A 17,192-nucleotide genomic window follows, 5' to 3' on the forward strand; every position below is an offset into this window, starting at 1 on the left:
TATTAAAGAAAGATTTATTGAACATTTTATCCAGGAGAATAGCAATCAATTAATTGATAAATTTGATAGTATAAACGGTTCCGAATCAGTATTCAAAGATCGAGTAGGTGCAAAAGTAACAATAAACAATAAATATTCCAGAATAAATATTCCACTTTCAAAAGTTCCTAATGACAATTATGTCTGTTTTGGCTGTATTTAGTAGATATACAATAAAATTATTTGGCTATAAATTATTAAAGTCAGCGATTGACTATAACAAAAATGATGGTTTTTCGAAAATTATGAATATTCATATAAGCGAATCAAAAATAAAAGGTGAACGATGAATTGCTCATTAATTCTGAAATGTCGCAGGTAGAGATCGTTTACATTTTAGTGACATATTTAGAATACATTATGAATATTATCCGTTCAAATGACATAAAATATGCATCACCAGTTGTATTGGTAAAAAGATCGGAGAATTACGTATATGTATAGACTTTCAATAATTGACTAAACACATGGTTAAAGATATTTATTCGCTGCTGGTTATCGAAGATCAATCAGAAGTATTAGAACAAATATTTGAATTCGTTAATTGTCATCACATTCATATTTCAACAGATTCAATTAAATATACTGCTTTTGTTATTCCGTTTGGACAATTTGAATATCTAAAAATCCCTTTAAGTTATGCTTTTAAGGTTAAAAACAGCACCATATAGATTTCAAAAATATATTAATGAAATATTATCAAATCTTATTAGAATGGGCGATGTAACGGTGTATATGGATGACATTTTAGTAACCACTTAGACAAGTGAGGATCACTTTCGCGTTTTAATTCGAGTTTTTGAATTGTTTAAGAAGAATGTTATACAATATGCGTTTAGGTAAATGACAATTTCTGTTTACGTAGAAACGTTATCTAAGATATACGCTATCCGAAATTGGAATAAGTTCGACGATAGAAGAAATAGGGATGGTTAAAAATTTCTGAAACAAACACGGCATATAAATTTTTATGTCTATGTTCTTATTTCAGAAAATTTATCGAAGGATTCACTAAATTTCACAAACCATTTTATGATCTGCTAAAGAGAAATACTTAATCTTAAGATTAAATTAATTTCAGTACCAGTATTGAGTATTTACGGCTTCAAAAGTGAGACGGAACTTCATTACGATACTAATGCGATAAGTTTCGGTGTTAAGTTGGAACATTTTTTTTAAGTTGGAACTTTCGCTGGAAAGTTGATCATAAATTTCACCCAATTTTCCTTATTCAAAACGAACTATAGAAATGGAAAGTTGATAACTTTAAGTTAGAGATCATAGCATTATATATTACAGCGATTTCGTGTCTATTTACTATATATTAAATATAAGATTTTAACATGTTGCAATTTACTTAGGTTACAATAGGAAAAATATTTATCTCCAAATAATTTGATGGGCTCTGGAATTACATGATTTCGATTATGTGATTAAATATAGGTCAAGGTCGCGTTTAAAACATGTAAACGCTTTAAGTCGTTCAGTTGGTGTGTTAATAATAAAAGGATCTTTTTAAATTTAACTTGTCTGTCTCAAGTAATAAAAAACAAAAAGGAGGAAATTATATAAGAAATTAGAAACTAATGAAGATAGTATGAAATGAGAAATGGCCTTATTTATCAATATCTTTTATTTTTTATGTTTATATGAAAAGCCATGTAATTTACCGTTTTCACAATAAATTAAGATATTTAGGAATAATAATTTGACAATAGCTTTAAGCAAATTATTGGTTTTCGAAAATGAAGGAGAAAGTACAAATGCACATAAAGAATTGTCTTAAGTACCTATCTCTTTTACCATTCACCAGTAAAAAGGAATGGGGATATGTTTCTATATAACATTCCAAAGGGTAATGTCCCATTTGCAACGAGACGTATCGATCAGTACGGACCCATTAATAAAGAACGGTCAGTGAAACTGTATGTCTTTGAAATAGTTGATACTTTTACTAAATATGTTAGATTATACGCTGTAAAAATTACACCGACTAAAGAGGTTTTTAAATGCTTGCTTTTGTATTATAGTCGACCAAAAATAATTATATCTGACCGTGATAACTGTTTCACTTCAAAAGAATTTAAGGATTTTATGATTTCAAACGAAATATAGCACATAAAAATTGTTCTCCGCAAACCAGTTCTCCGCAAACTAACGGACAAGTGGAACGGGTTAACAGAATTTTAATACCAATTAACCTATAATTCTTCCGGACAATATTCGTATAAATTGCAAGACGTTGAATACCGATAAATACGGTTCATTGAATAAACTTTTAGTTCCTAGAAAAGACTTAATAAATTATCGTTTGGCATCAAACAACGAGGAAAAGTCATAGGTGATTAGAGGATTATTTGAAGAAACATGTTTGTTATGATAGTAGAGATCTTGAATCATTTAGAGGCAAAGTGATCAAAAGAACTAACTTGTCCATGACATATAATGAACATAAGTTAACAGTAATCGAAAGTACCTGATAGATATAAAACAGATTTAACCATAGTAAGAAATTTTGAAAGAATAATAGGAGCATCGAAAAAATAAATTCTTCAGTATAAAGAACGTTATATAATCACCGAAATATTACAAAATGACCGATATGTAGAAGTAGATGTTTTAAGTTAATGTTTTCCTGGATATTAAAATTATAAATTATTTTATCTCTTATTATTATATTTAATTATTTTATCCATTATACTCATAATGTGTTGTCATATTATTTGGTTTAACACAGTAAAATAATATTTTATGCATGCAAAGTATAGTCCGTGGTTGGACTACGGTCAAGAATGGTTGACGTCTAAAAGATAGGCAGGCGATCGAGTGTGTGTGTGTTACTGCGTACGGTGGCGTCATATATATGTTCTTTTTCGTATATGTATGAGGATTGGGTGACTGCAGCACGTGTCGAGAAAAAAGAAAAGAGAACAAAGGAATCAGTCAGAATTCGTTAAGCGAGCCGAAGCCGTGGATCGGCATCATCTTATGTTTTTTCGTTTTGTGTACAGAAGTTTAATATAAGCTGTATTTGATTATTACGTCATCTCTTTCATGTATACTTGTCCCTTCAGTTATTAGCATTACAAATGGACAAAAGACTCAAAAAAAAGAAACCCTGAACAGCGGGAAACTGAACAACCTGGATAAATATGAAATCTACAAATATCTGGGTTTCCAACGAAACACCAAATAAACAACACAGACATTAAAAATTATTTGTAACTATAATACAGTATACTAATATAAAAGGCAATAATATTAAGCATAACAACATTGACAGTAGTCCGGAAATTTCTACAATAACTACATTACTATGAAATTGATTTATATTAGTCTAAATCAGAGCGAATAAACCATTTGCATGAAATATTCATAATAATAATAATAATAAGAGTAATAATAAGAGTAATAATAAAAATAATAATAAGTAAAATAATAAGAACAATAATAATAATAATAATAATAATAATAATGAAACAGAGGAAAAATTTAAGCGCAATAAACATCAGAAACATCAGAAATACTTTACAATGAAATATCTAAAACCATGCAACCAAAAGAAACATACAGATGCTTCAGTTTGAACAGAACATATCTATATACCACACGCACATATTAAACAACAACTCAAAAGAACAAACAAACTCATTCACATACTTAAATCAAAACTTAAAAGAAATACTTCTAAAATAATTAATACATACGCTATAATAATCCTGATATATATCAGCAAAACACAAAAATTAAACATTTGGATATCAAAAACACTTGTATAACTATATAAACACAAATAACAATGTAAAGACTTTTAAAAAATGTAAATAATAATCGCGATCTATAGATCATGTGATAGGTGGATGGCCGACAATAACATCACAGATTACACACTCAGGCATAGCAACGTAGCCAAAATATATATATATATATATATATATATATATATATATATATCAGGAGCTAGAACTTAGACACAAACTTATCGAGATATATGGTTCAATATACAAATAAATAACTTTGAATATATTTGAAAACGAACATGTTAGACTATATTGGAACCAAAACATAATCACCGACAAAACAATAAAATACACCACAAAACCAAATTCTGCAAATCACTTCAAACAAAATCAAAATACCAAGCAATTTACAGATACACAAACCAATAATATCAACATTGACAGCACCATCAACTCATACCGACAAACTAAAATTCTATAACTCACTCCAAATCATAAACAAGGAATAAATATACAAACTAAAGAGGACAATGAAGCCATAGAAATTAAAAAGCAATTAACACAAGAAATGAAAATCAACGTAGTAACCTAGAACAATAGTGACTCAACATGCAGTAAAACAATACCTAAATTAAGACAGTATTCTGCTTTGAAACCTTCAAAAATTCGAATTTCGATAAATTAGTTGATGACGAATCAGTCGTAATCAAAAAAATATAACTAAGGTAGAGAAAATTGTTAGCCGTCTACGTTTTTTTATGGGTAAGTAGAAGCAGATTATGTCGAATAAATATATCCTGAGTTATTTGAGACATTGTATCTATTCACTGAAAAATCAATTCAAGAAACTTCGCCTAAATAAATATTAATTAAAATATTAACTTTAAATTAAAGAAGAGACAGAGTTATTTTAATTTGAAATTGACAAGCTATTAGAAACAGAAGCTATCGAAAAATGCAATTATAGTAGAAATACAATTATAGTAAAGATCAATTGGTTTCTTCCAATTTCCTAGTGCAGAAATCTGATGAATCGAATCGATTTATATTTAATTTGAAAAAATAAATTCATCAAAATGCCACATATCAAGTTAGAAGATATTAAATCTACCGTGAGTCTAATCACTGAAGGAGATGTCATAAGTTCCGTAGATTTAAAAGACGCCTATTTTATTGTGCTGATAAAAAATTTCTTAGGTTGAATTTTAAAGAAAAACTTTTTCAATTTACCTGTCTGCCATTTGGTTTATATATTACCTCTTACATTTTTATAAAAGTAATGAAGCCAATAACTAACAATCTGAGATTAAAAGGAATGCTATTAATAGTATATTTAGATGATTTTCTTTTCATTAATAAATCAAACATTTTTTATAATAAATTAACATTAATGAAGCTATTAAAATTTTAGAACATTTAGATTTCATTATAAATTTTCAAAAAATACATTAAAGATGTTAATAGAGAATTTAATATGATGTATTAAATTTAATAAGATGTTAATACATAATTGATTCTGTTAATTTCTTCCTAAATCTAATAGATAAAAAGAAGAGTTAAATTATAGAAATTCTGAATAGGTATAAAAAAATATATAACTACAAAATTTTGCAAAAAGTTTGTAAAATATTTAGGAATTTTAACAGCTGCCTGACTAGCAATGGCCTATAATTTCATAAATTACAAAAAATTCGAAATAAAAATTCTCAGTTCTGAAATTTAACGGTTCACATTACGAAGGAAAAATATTAATAAATCAATGTATGATAGAAGACCTAAATCGGTGGAAAACGAATGCAACTATCGATTCAAATTTAATTAGAAATTAAAATTTCTTCATTGAAATATTTTTTAATGTATTACTTTTAAGTTAGAATTATTATGATGATGTAAATATGCTTTTGAATTTTGGAACAAAGAAGAAAGGAGTAGGCACATCAATTACAGTAGTTTACCTACTGTTCTTTTTGTTTTAAAAGTTTTTGCTTCTAATTTATCCGATTGCAAAATTTTTCTTCGATTAAATAACACCATCGCTATTACATATGTGAATAGAGCTCGAAATGTATCACTCTCATATCTCAGTGAACTTTCCAGAAAAAATTTGGGAATAGTACGAAGATAGGAAAGTATGGTTAAAAGCATCTTACATTATTTATAGCAGAGAATTTCGATACGGAAAAAGAATCATGTAACACGAATGCAGATAGAAAATAGGATATTTTCCAATCAGTATTCGAATAAAATGAGAAAAAAAAAATTTGGTCGATTCTTCGTAGATCTATTTACATCTAGAATGAATAAAAAAATATAAAATATTTTGTTCTTGCTTTTTTGTGTCCAGAAATAGAGAAAATGGATACATTCATAATTTCATAGCAAAATGAATTAATCGTTTTATGCCTTTCCTTTCTTCGCACTTGTACTTTAAGAAAGATAATTTAATGACAAAACCATAGGAGTACTTGTGGTACCTGCCTGGTTCTTCCAACCATGGTATCCTCTATTCACATCATTTCTTATTGTGCCCACCATCACATTTAAACCTAGTAACTCGTTATTGACATTTCTTTACAAGGAGGTGAACCGTTAGCATCCCATCCTTCATTGGTGGTAGGCAAATTATCCGGTCAGCTTACCTGCAGAAAGGGATCGACCAAGAATCTGTAAATATCATGATTGATTCTATCGCTAAGTCAACTCTTAAACAATAGGATAATAGCGATATCTCTTAATTGCAACAGTGAAACCATTTGGAACGGTATCCTCGCAGACAATTGGTCATTGGATCAAAGCACTTTTTAAAAAAGTTGTTATTGATACTAATCGGTTTACGGCCTAGCTGTCATAAAAGAGAAGTAGATATTGGTATAATAAGATATAGTGCTAGATGAACACCAGGCTATCAAAAATTTTTCAATCAAAATTATAATATATCTACCCAAACTTCCAATGACCAATTCGCTCGAGCAATTTTATGATAATTATAAAATCGTTCTTCATTTATTTATATTAAAGTTATGTTTTGACAAAAATGAAAAATATAAACATGATTAATTAATGAACAATCCCGATTTATCACTGCCTCTATTATTAATTGATTGATAAAAGTAAGGAAAAGTATAGATAGAAATAATCTACAATTATTATTACCTTTAAATTACTATATTAATAATGTCCCACCCTTTATATAATCAAATCCACTATCGCCTCCAAAATATCACGTGATAATTCTAAATTTATTAGACAAAACAATATGAAGTTGATAGAGGATTCATCGTGATACTGGGGTCAATTTTTAATGGCTGGGTTTAACTTTTATGCACTAACTGTTGTGAAGTAAGTATGGCAAGCATGACTACATTGACTATTATTTCCGAACGAAATTTTTTATATCATTTTGATTAAAATTATAGCAATGTAGAATGAAGTAATAGTAATACATTAAATTATCAAAATTCATCATCAAAATAGCAGAAGATACATGCAGGAAATCTCGACAAATACATGAAAGAATAGAACATATAATAGAATGGTGGAGGTTGTCGGCAATACATTAGAAACATTACAAGACACAACCAAGTCGCAAAAAATACATCAAGCAATAGCAAACAAATAAAAACTAATCAAATTGTAATATATATCATATTACAATTGCACAACGATCACAATAAATATTCGAAAATGATCAATTCAAGATATACTGAGATGTAACAATACATACGGACAAAATTATACCATATAACAAATCGGACGTAACATTATAAGATAAAATATAAAGGATTCAAAGATAATTGCGAAATAAAAAGAAAAAATAGACAAGACTATTATCAAAAGAAATAAAATAGCTATTGATGGAAACAAAAACAAACGACAATAATCCTGCTCGTCATATCTGTATACTATAACTGGTATAACATCTAATTTATTTATACAATATATTGAACAACTTTGGCTAATAACGGATATATACAAAAGTATATAAAAAAATATCCATCATTTTTAAGGACACGTAGCATAGTTTGATTATTCTTAAAGCAAAAGCAATAGAAAGTGCCCTCAATTGGTTAAATCTGTTTCAGAGGGAACAAACCATTTTTATAAAAATGAAGATCAAAAAAAAAAAAAAACAAATAATGATAATAATTACGGCCTATCGTAATACGAAGTATACTTGGAATTCATTCGTGCATTGTCCTATACGGAAATATTAATTTATTGTTATACATCCGCGGTTACATACACGTTAACGCAAATAGAATATACACGCATACGATAGAAATTGAAGTGATAAATTATAGTCGCAAAATTCAAGTCCATTCGCGATGGAGATATGTGTACTCCATCGCCGTATATGAGAGACCATAAAGAAATAAGATGACTACTTTTTCAGTCTCTTTTTCAGGGTAGTCGCGACGTAATAGGTAATGCCTGCTTGCTCAGGCAGGCGCGCGCTAATTGAAGTACAAACTAGAAAGCTAATTGAAAGTATTCCGCTTTTTCAAATCGCTGTTGCTTGAAATATCCATTGAAAATTCCTTGTGAGGCTGACAGAAGTTAAAAAATAGATGCTCTCATATTCGATGAATACTTGGTACTAATAGAAGATAATAAGTTTAGGGTGATTAGACGTTTGAGTTCTCTTCGGCAATTCTTACTTGCCACATTTGTACAAAACTCTTTTTTCTAAAACTCATCGATTATAACTATGTATTTCTTTTTTTTTTCCTTAAGAAACAATTATTATATATATATAAAATTATTCATAATTTTTAAAAATGGTACTGTGAATTTAAACGGCACTATTACTACTCCTCGTACTAATTACAAAAAGAAAAAAAAAAATACTTTTTTTCATATCCTTCTTAAATATATTCGAGACACGTTTATAAAATATAACACGTGAAATATTCGTAACGAATCTATTTCATCATTCACGGTAATCAACGGCAAAAGAGAGAACGTTCGTAGACCGTAATTTTTCGTGATGTTTTGGGAAAAAAAGCATAATAATTCTCGAAAGATTTACGAAAGTATTTTTAACGTGTAACATGGATAATATGGATATCGCGAATATGCGAGTATACGTTAATGTTTAATACTTATAAAAGTTAACGTTATTAAATGTTTCTTACAATGATGGTGTCTGGACAGAATGGACGAGCCATTATCGCAAGTTAAAGACAATTAAACCTCGTCGTCGTTCTCTACGTAATGTTGGTGGATTATTTTCAGCCACGTAAAATTGAATTTATTATCTTTGAGTGAACGCGATGGCTTCATTGATCGTAAATATTTTAGGATAACGAGGAAGAGAATTTTCCATTTTTCTTGTGTTCGCATGCACATGTACCAAGGTCTATGATCGGAGTTACTTATAGCACACATATACAAATACGAATACGAATATTATGCGAAAATGGTTCTAACCACATAACAAAACATCTCGAGACTGACAATAATTATGAGGGACGCGTAGAAAAGCTTTATTTTAGTTATTATTTACAATTAGCAACGGTAGGTCGTTAACCCCGCGATCGCCGAACATCACCGAGCAAAGACGACCTCGATTTTAACATCCGGTATCGTAGTTCTAAGGACATTGAGAGAGTAGCGTATTAACGCCAATCTAGAAATAAATTCTGTTACTTCGAAAAGAAGATGTGATATAGCGAAAATAAAGTTATCTTTTTATTTTATATCGTGCTTTTTACAAATTTTTCTATACGTCATTTAAAACGATCATTAAGAACTTTTTTGTTATTTTACATCAATCATAAAAAAGAGAAAAAAATAAAAGAAAATAGAAAACAGACGATTATAAATAATAACACTGTATTATTAAATATGAGTAAGTATATTACATAGTAGAAATCGTCTTTCCATGTGAAAATTTCTTTTTCTTTGACCTACGAGACTCGCAAGAAACGAAGATCCTTCCATCCTGTCCGTAAATGTTCAACAGCATCTAATAATCGATTTTCTTTACTTCGCCATATGTTCACTGATAAATTCGGTGGTTGTTCACGAGAAGACATATTTCACGCCCCCTCCCCTTACTCTCTTTTTTTCATAGCTTCTTTTTTAGATCGTGCTAAAAAAAGTTAAGTATTCCACGGGAGGATAATCTATTTCTTTTCAATGGGAATCGAAAGAAATAATGTGGATACGTAATACTCGGTAAACTAGATAAAATTTAGATTATCTTTATTAAGTCTTTTTTTTTTGCTTTTTCTTTAGTTATATCAATAATAAAACTGTCTTAACGACTTCGTTGAAAAATCAATGAAAGAAATTTAATTCGAATGTTTTCCTCTTACTTCCTAGGGAAACGGAAGAAAAGAAAGGAGCAAACTGTTATGATTTAATAAAACATTATATTAAAATTAAGTATAGCGCGATAAGATCAAGATCGATAAGGAAGTAAAACGCGTGATTAAAAGGAAGTCCGTAATTAGACGAGACGATAGAACGAACGATCGTCGCTTCGATCGGTCTCTCGAGATCTCGCACGAGAAAGAGAAGACGCAATGTGATATTCGACGAGGTCGAGGGGAAGCCTAATTAAATTTATGCAAAGATCCGCCACATCGTCTTAATTATGGCACATAAATTCGAGAAGCCAATTAAGTATCCGTTAATGAAAACCAACTCTGTCAGAAGATTAAAGAACTACTCGAGCGTCCGTTTAGTTATAGCTCGAACTAAATGATATAGAGGAAAAAGGCAGAAGAGAATCGTTTCTTTAGATTTAGAATAAATTACACCTAGTTACGAAGTCGTCTTCGAATAAGAACAAAGAGATCGGAAAGAATTGTACGATAATCATAAAATTATGGAAAGAAATTAGAAGGGCATTCATACGCTTATCTTCTATTTTTATTAATTATCTGTCATCCTTTTTGTCTTCTTGATTATTTTTTCTTTTTTTTTCCCTTTTTTTTTTGAAAATTTGTTTGATTCATTAGAAATTCATTACTTTAGCAGAATAAATGAATTTTAAATAGAAACGTGCTGTTTCTTTGAAATTTCTTTTAATTAAATAGGTAAATAGAGAGTTGAAATGGAACTTATCCTGAAAAAAGTTTCGCTGAAAAAATATTCAAGAAAAAATATTTTCTTGAACATGTTTCACGTGTAAAGGAGCGAAAAATGGTAACTACAATCCTTCAACTCTTTATAATTCCTCGTCTCTCTTGGAACAGATCCAAATGTTTCGCAATAAAAAGAAATGTTCTGAGGGAAGAGAGGAGAATCGTGGAAGGAACAAAAACGACGAAATTTATCGAACCGCGAGTGTCGAAAATAATAAAAGCAACCGAAGAAATGAGGAATCGTTTCTCGTCGTGGCGTCCTTCGTATCACAGAGTTTTGGTACCGTTAGCTTGGCCCTTGTGATTGTGCCGGAGGAATTCATTTGGTTCTTTTTCCTCATCCACTCGTGAATCGCGCCCGGTCTCCTTCGCCGTTCACCCGCGACGATGGAGAAACCCGTTCGATGGTTCAACTGCAAAGCGTGTGCGTCGAATATGCTGGATGCGATATACTGGATCGATGAAACTCGATTTTGCTCTTTCTTTTTTGAATGCGATAAGACGAGAAACGCGCCCGACGCCGTTCAACATTGCGAAATCTGATTTACTTTGAACACCAACCAAGGTTGTCTATCATTGTACCGTTCGATAAAATATCGAATAAAAATTTATCTAAGGTAAAACCTCCAATATAAGAATTATTATAACATTTTGTAAAAGCCTTCGTCTATACCGGAATAACTGACATTACAGCAAATTCGGATAATAAAATGTTTGGAAATTTTACCAATATTATTTTTCATTGAATTTGTAAAAAAGAAAACAGTATTTCCAATCATTAAACCACGCTCAGTTTCTATGAACAGATAAATACAACTTCTTAAATTGCGCGATTAAATGTTACGGTATCAAGATGAATGATCGAATCGATAGTAGGTAAGATCGGAGATTAGACAAGTTACGGTCGCTGGTTTTGACATGGTGCTGTCCTTTCCATTATTAATCGACATGAAGAAACCCGTAATCAACGCCACGCCTCTTCCACGTTTATCGATTCAACGTCAGTTGTTCCGAAATAGAGAAACGTTCGTCCTTGTAATGATACTGGCCGAGAAAGAAGAAGAGAAAGAGAAAAGAAGAGAATCAATTGACAATTGTTTATAGCCGTAGACGTAGACTCTGAATTTGTTAGTCCGATCAATACCTCTGCTCGACGAAGAATCCGTTAGAGAATTACTTGGCAAGAAACTCAATATGTATGTGTCTTTTTATCGACGATACGAACAACTTTTTTCTCCATAGACTCATTCATCTTAACTATTTTTTAACGGGAAATCCTGATACTTTCCTTTTTTTCTTAACGGTAATCCACGATGAAAGATGAAAGTGACGAAAGTTCCTTGATTAAATTTCTTTTACGATTCATTTACGATTTTTATACAAATCTCATTTAAAATCTCTAATGCCGTTTAGACAATATTATATATATATATATATATATATATATATATATATATATATATATATGTGTATATATGTAATATATATGTCGACTGATATAATTTTATTAACATAGACAAAATTATATAGCTGTAGTTATAATTACAATAATTATATTTTGATCTTATGTAAAAACTTTTTGTGACTGTACTGTACACTTAACGACAAGCTGAATATATCACCACACTGAGAGTGATAATACTGTCACTATATTTGTACGATATTTGCATTGATTCGAAATTATATTTCGCTTGGGAAAACATTTTATTCTGCTAATGATTTGGTTTTTCATTTTCTTTTTTCAGAGAAAGGAAAATACCATTTTAATCGACGCACACAATGCTTTACTTTCTTCCCTCGCAAAACCTGCCTGCTTCATCTCGTATTCCCTCTTTCTCTCACACGTAACGCACACGGCGTATTAAGCGGTGATCGCTTTTTAGAATGCGAATTTGATTATTCGCTTAGTTCGTGGCGTAAAAAATAGAAAAATTAAACAAAAAGTTGGTATAGATCAAAGTATAGATCAAACAAATGACGAAAGTATAAAATAGAGAGGGAGAGGGAGAGAGAGAGAGAAAGAGAGAGAGAGAGAGAGAGAGAGAGAGAGAGAGAGAGAGAGAGAGAGAGAGAATGATTTCAAATCATCAATCAATTCACAAAAAAGAAAAAAAGAAATAAAGAATAGGAAACTACGAAATCGTTAATATGATAGATAATCTCAACATTATTTCCTGAATAGAACTACTTTGGTTTTTTCCCCAATTTTCCAACTATTAATATCTTCTTCGTTTTCTAAGTATTTGTTGAACACTTGGAATTATAGGTTTCTATGTCCTTAGGATTTGGAATTTCATCTTATTTGTTTTCATATTAAAAACATTTAAGAGAATGTAATCTAAATATTCTGTAATCGTTCTTTTTTTCTCTAAAAAAAAAAAAAAGAAAAAAAACCATAGAAGAAAAAAGAATTACGTCATTTGGAAAATCAGGTGACGTTTCGTACGAATTTCTTCCTTGTACTTAATAATATCTAAAGGAGAAGAAGGTGAACGGTACATACGAGGATGCAAACTAGCCATTTACATAAATTTCGACCCTTACTGCGTTTTGACCTTCACATGCTCTTATTAAAGCGAAATTAAAGAATCGTTCAACAGTCTCAGCCAGTCGGCAAGCCGGTTTCGACCTTGTCCTTGCTACAATTACGGTAGAAAAGCGGTGAATTTTGTATTTTTTTTTTACCTCTTTCCGCCGATCCGTTCCATCGGCTAATTAACCGTATAAATAACATGCCACACCTATTCGCGTAAAAACCACTATGTGCAAAATACAGTAATTGTATCTACTTGCTAGTAAGTAAGCCAGAGTGCAGAGATCAACGCTTATAGAGACCACTGTTAAGTCATTGTTGACGGTGAAAACTGGTTAAAGACCAGGTCACACCGCTTCTGGCAATGATCTAAATATTAAAAACAGATTCTTTCACCACGAAACATTGAACAGTTGCTAATTTACCGCTGAAAGAACGTAAATTTTATGTATAATTCAAAATAGTACTTGCCTATGCCACAAGAACCATTTTACATATCCCACGATATTCTGATATACGAAATTAGAAGATATATATATTAGAAAATGTTGCAATATTTATTAAAAGAAAATGAATTAAAAATTATCTACACAGATATGAGAAAAATTCTTTATAATTGCTAAGAATTTAAATCAAAATTAAATGAAGGATCAAAAATACAAGATAAGAAAGGAAAATAGTTTTTATCCAATCTACAAATATTTTTCCGTCAATAAAAATCGCTATTATGTATCCTGATGAAAAGATATTAATATGAAAAGAAACAAAGTGTGTGAACTAGAATAATGAATCGTGATAATAGTGTATTCTATCGAATAAAAATCTCTACCCGATATAATTCTAGGTAATATCAAGTCTATATATTTATTCAAGGACAAAAAGACAGTACAAATTCGAAGATATTAACTTTCCGAAAATCTTATAACATATTTGTCTTATCTCGAGCGTATTGTATTGTAACGATAAAACTACTAGAATAAAATTTGCGAAATATAAAAAAGAAAGAAAAACTTTGATTTATCTTCGAAGAAAGAAAACGAATTTTGCCATTATCTTACTTACACGCGAAGACAATACTTTTACAGAGCCCACAAATCCACGAAAAAAATCACCTCGATCGAACAATACCAAATTATTTTTATCTTTAAAAATCTTTTAAAAAGAATGACTGGTTGCGAGGGGAAGAAAAGGAAAGGAAAAAAATAATTAAACGCTACAACGACAACGAAGACACAACTCTTTTCGCCTCTCAGAGGGAGGAGATTCAATAATAAATATGAAAAAAGGAGGAGCACGAATATCGTAAATAAAAATTCTGCAGGTTCGCATGCCGAGTTAGTCGAGTTGACCATCTTCTGAAAGAAGAACGAACTTTGTCAATGTAATAAAAGTTGGAGCGGAAAAAAATCTCTTGCTCTTATTTTTGCTCGCGTGCAAAGAGAAAAAGAAGAAGATAGAGAGAGAAAAAGAAATATAATAAACAGAGATACATAGTATCTCTGTAATTCTTTTGATTTAGTTCGACTTAGCTCAACGAGTTAAGGAAGAAGGTGTTCCGCCGATATTGTGTCAACCGGGTTTTTTTATGCTTTTAAGATAGATAGAGAGACAGACAGAGAGAGAAAGAGAAAGAGAGAGAGAGAGAGAGAGAGAGAGAGAGAGAGAAAGAGAGAGAGAAATCCTCGTAAAAGAATACAAGACGAAAAAGAAAAACAAAATGAGATCAAAATGAGCATCTTTCTTCTTTGAAAACGGAAACCAATACCATCTTAAGTATGATTTTAATAATCATACTTAATACAATAATTTTAATCGATGTTTTGGATAGCATGATTATGAAAGATTTGTGAAGAAATTGTTTCGAACAGTTACTTCCAGGGACTAACATATGAGAAAATTTTTTCTGTTAAAGAAAAAAGAAATCGTTCGAGGACTTGTACATTGAGATTTAAATGACTTCGAGCGATAAAGTCAAGGAAGGAATATAAAAAATACGAAAGAAAAATAAGAAGGCGAGGGATGAATCTCAAAGAAGGTGCAAAGTAAATTTTTTACGAGGAATTCGATGAATTCTTCCATTATCCTGAAATCGTACAAAAAAAAAAAAAAAAAAAGGTATATTGATGCATAAATTTCACCTTCACTTAACTATCTTCTGTTCAATTTTATATTTCAAACACCTCCCTCGATAAAGTCAGAACGAGAGAACGAGGAGTACCTAAGAGAAACAAAGCAAGAGTGACAACAAGAAAGACAGAGAAAGAGGGTCATAAAGAGAATATTAGACTGTAGTCATTACTGTAGTTTAAATAGTTTCAGTATTAATAAACTCCAAAAAACCACACGATAATTTTTATTTTTTTTTATCTCTACTCTAGTTCCGTTTATATCGAGTATGGAACAGGAGTATAACCCCTATTAGAAATATTTTACGTGTTTGCAAGTAACTATGATTAAAACTTTATGATGTCTGCATAATTTTGTACATACATATATAAGACAAAACAATGTTCTCGCTGGTAGTGTCTAAAAAAGAGAAAGAAATAGTGAAAAAGAAATAATGAGAAAAATACAACTTTCGTTATCCGACTATTTTCTTTCCTTATATCCTTTAAAAGAGCAAAACAAAATGGAGAAAAAAGATGCTAGCAAAAAGATCAAATCTGTTTAGAAAAAAATTTTTTTTCTTCCAATAAAAGAAAAAATTCGTATTATTTTATTATAAAACAGAGAGATAAAATGGGGAAAGAAATCGACCGACGTTTCAATAAAGGCATTCAAATATTTTCTTTATCGTTAGAGTTAAAGAGAGAAGGATAAGAATTATCACGATTGAAGCTTTCGATGGGTACGGGAATAATGCGATAAGAGGTAGGATTGAAGTTGCGATCTATCGTAGCGAAGAATCGATGGATCGTCTTTCTTTATCGCCGGAGGAGCCAGCCGATTGCGTGCTACTGGTGATGCCTTCTTACCACTCACCTGGACTCGTTGCCGGTGACGATCTTGCTTCCGTTGCTTCCTCTCGAGCTCCTCCTTCCGTTCGATTAGCGACCTTATCTCTCCAAGAGCCAGAGGCGCCCCGTTGTCGTCGAATACGTCATTGCTTGACGGCAATCTCTTCATTGTAGAGAGTGGTCCGTCCTCGTCCTCACTGTAACTTTCCACAAAGAGTTCCGAATCGCTCTGCAAGAAGACACAATTTTCAAATATTATCATTTGATAATTATGCGATCTAAATCTGATTAATGATAATGATAAATAAATAAATAATTTCATTTATAATCCAGTTAGCAAATATGAAATATCACAAGGTTCGTGATCTGATTATTCGATGTAATCGATTCATGAAATTTATATAAAATGTACCTGTTCAGGCGGTGAACTTGGCGAACTGGTGCTAGATGCTTCTACTACGGATACGTATTCGCTCATACCAATCTCGTTCTTCTGCAATTTCAATACCGGTGTCTCTAGTCCACACAGAAATACTTGGCCGAAGAAAAGCACTTTGCTTATCCTTAGACAGACCTGAGCGATATCCTGAAAGGCATCGACAAGTTGCACTATAGCGAAGTTAAAGAGTTAAGATGATATCGTACTACTAGTATGCAATCGAGAGATCGATACGTCCGATAAACCTATAGTCTGTGTTAATCGATCGGATATACGTACTGATTCGTGATTTACAGATTTAATAAAGTTTATGAAGTGCGTACATCAGATAACTTATATTGTAATTATCGATAACATTTAAATCCTCTCAATATCATTCCGAGGAGAATA

At 30.9% G+C, this 17,192-nt stretch overlaps 1 protein-coding gene across 6 annotated transcripts in view; it reads right to left on the reverse strand.

Annotated features, from left to right (window-relative positions):
- LOC124953915 (telomerase-binding protein EST1A-like) overlaps positions 1 to 17,192 on the reverse strand; it is a 129,532-nt gene that overhangs the window by 29,194 nt on the left and 83,146 nt on the right. For 5 of the 6 annotated variants that reach the window (XM_047505999.1, XM_047505992.1, XM_047505983.1 and 2 more), the window contains 2 exons: positions 16,776 to 16,949; positions 16,389 to 16,592 (listed from right to left, as the gene is read on the reverse strand). In XM_047505999.1, the coding sequence (XP_047361955.1) occupies positions 16,389 to 16,592; positions 16,776 to 16,949 (378 nt within the window). Of the gene's footprint in view, positions 1 to 5,448; positions 6,419 to 16,388; positions 16,593 to 16,775; positions 16,950 to 17,192 lie in introns of those variants that run through there. The other variant, XM_047506027.1, reaches the window with a different exon arrangement.

Source organism: Vespa velutina, chromosome 1, assembly GCF_912470025.1.
Source record: "Vespa velutina chromosome 1, iVesVel2.1, whole genome shotgun sequence".
Lineage (NCBI taxonomy): Eukaryota > Metazoa > Arthropoda > Insecta > Hymenoptera > Vespidae > Vespa > Vespa velutina.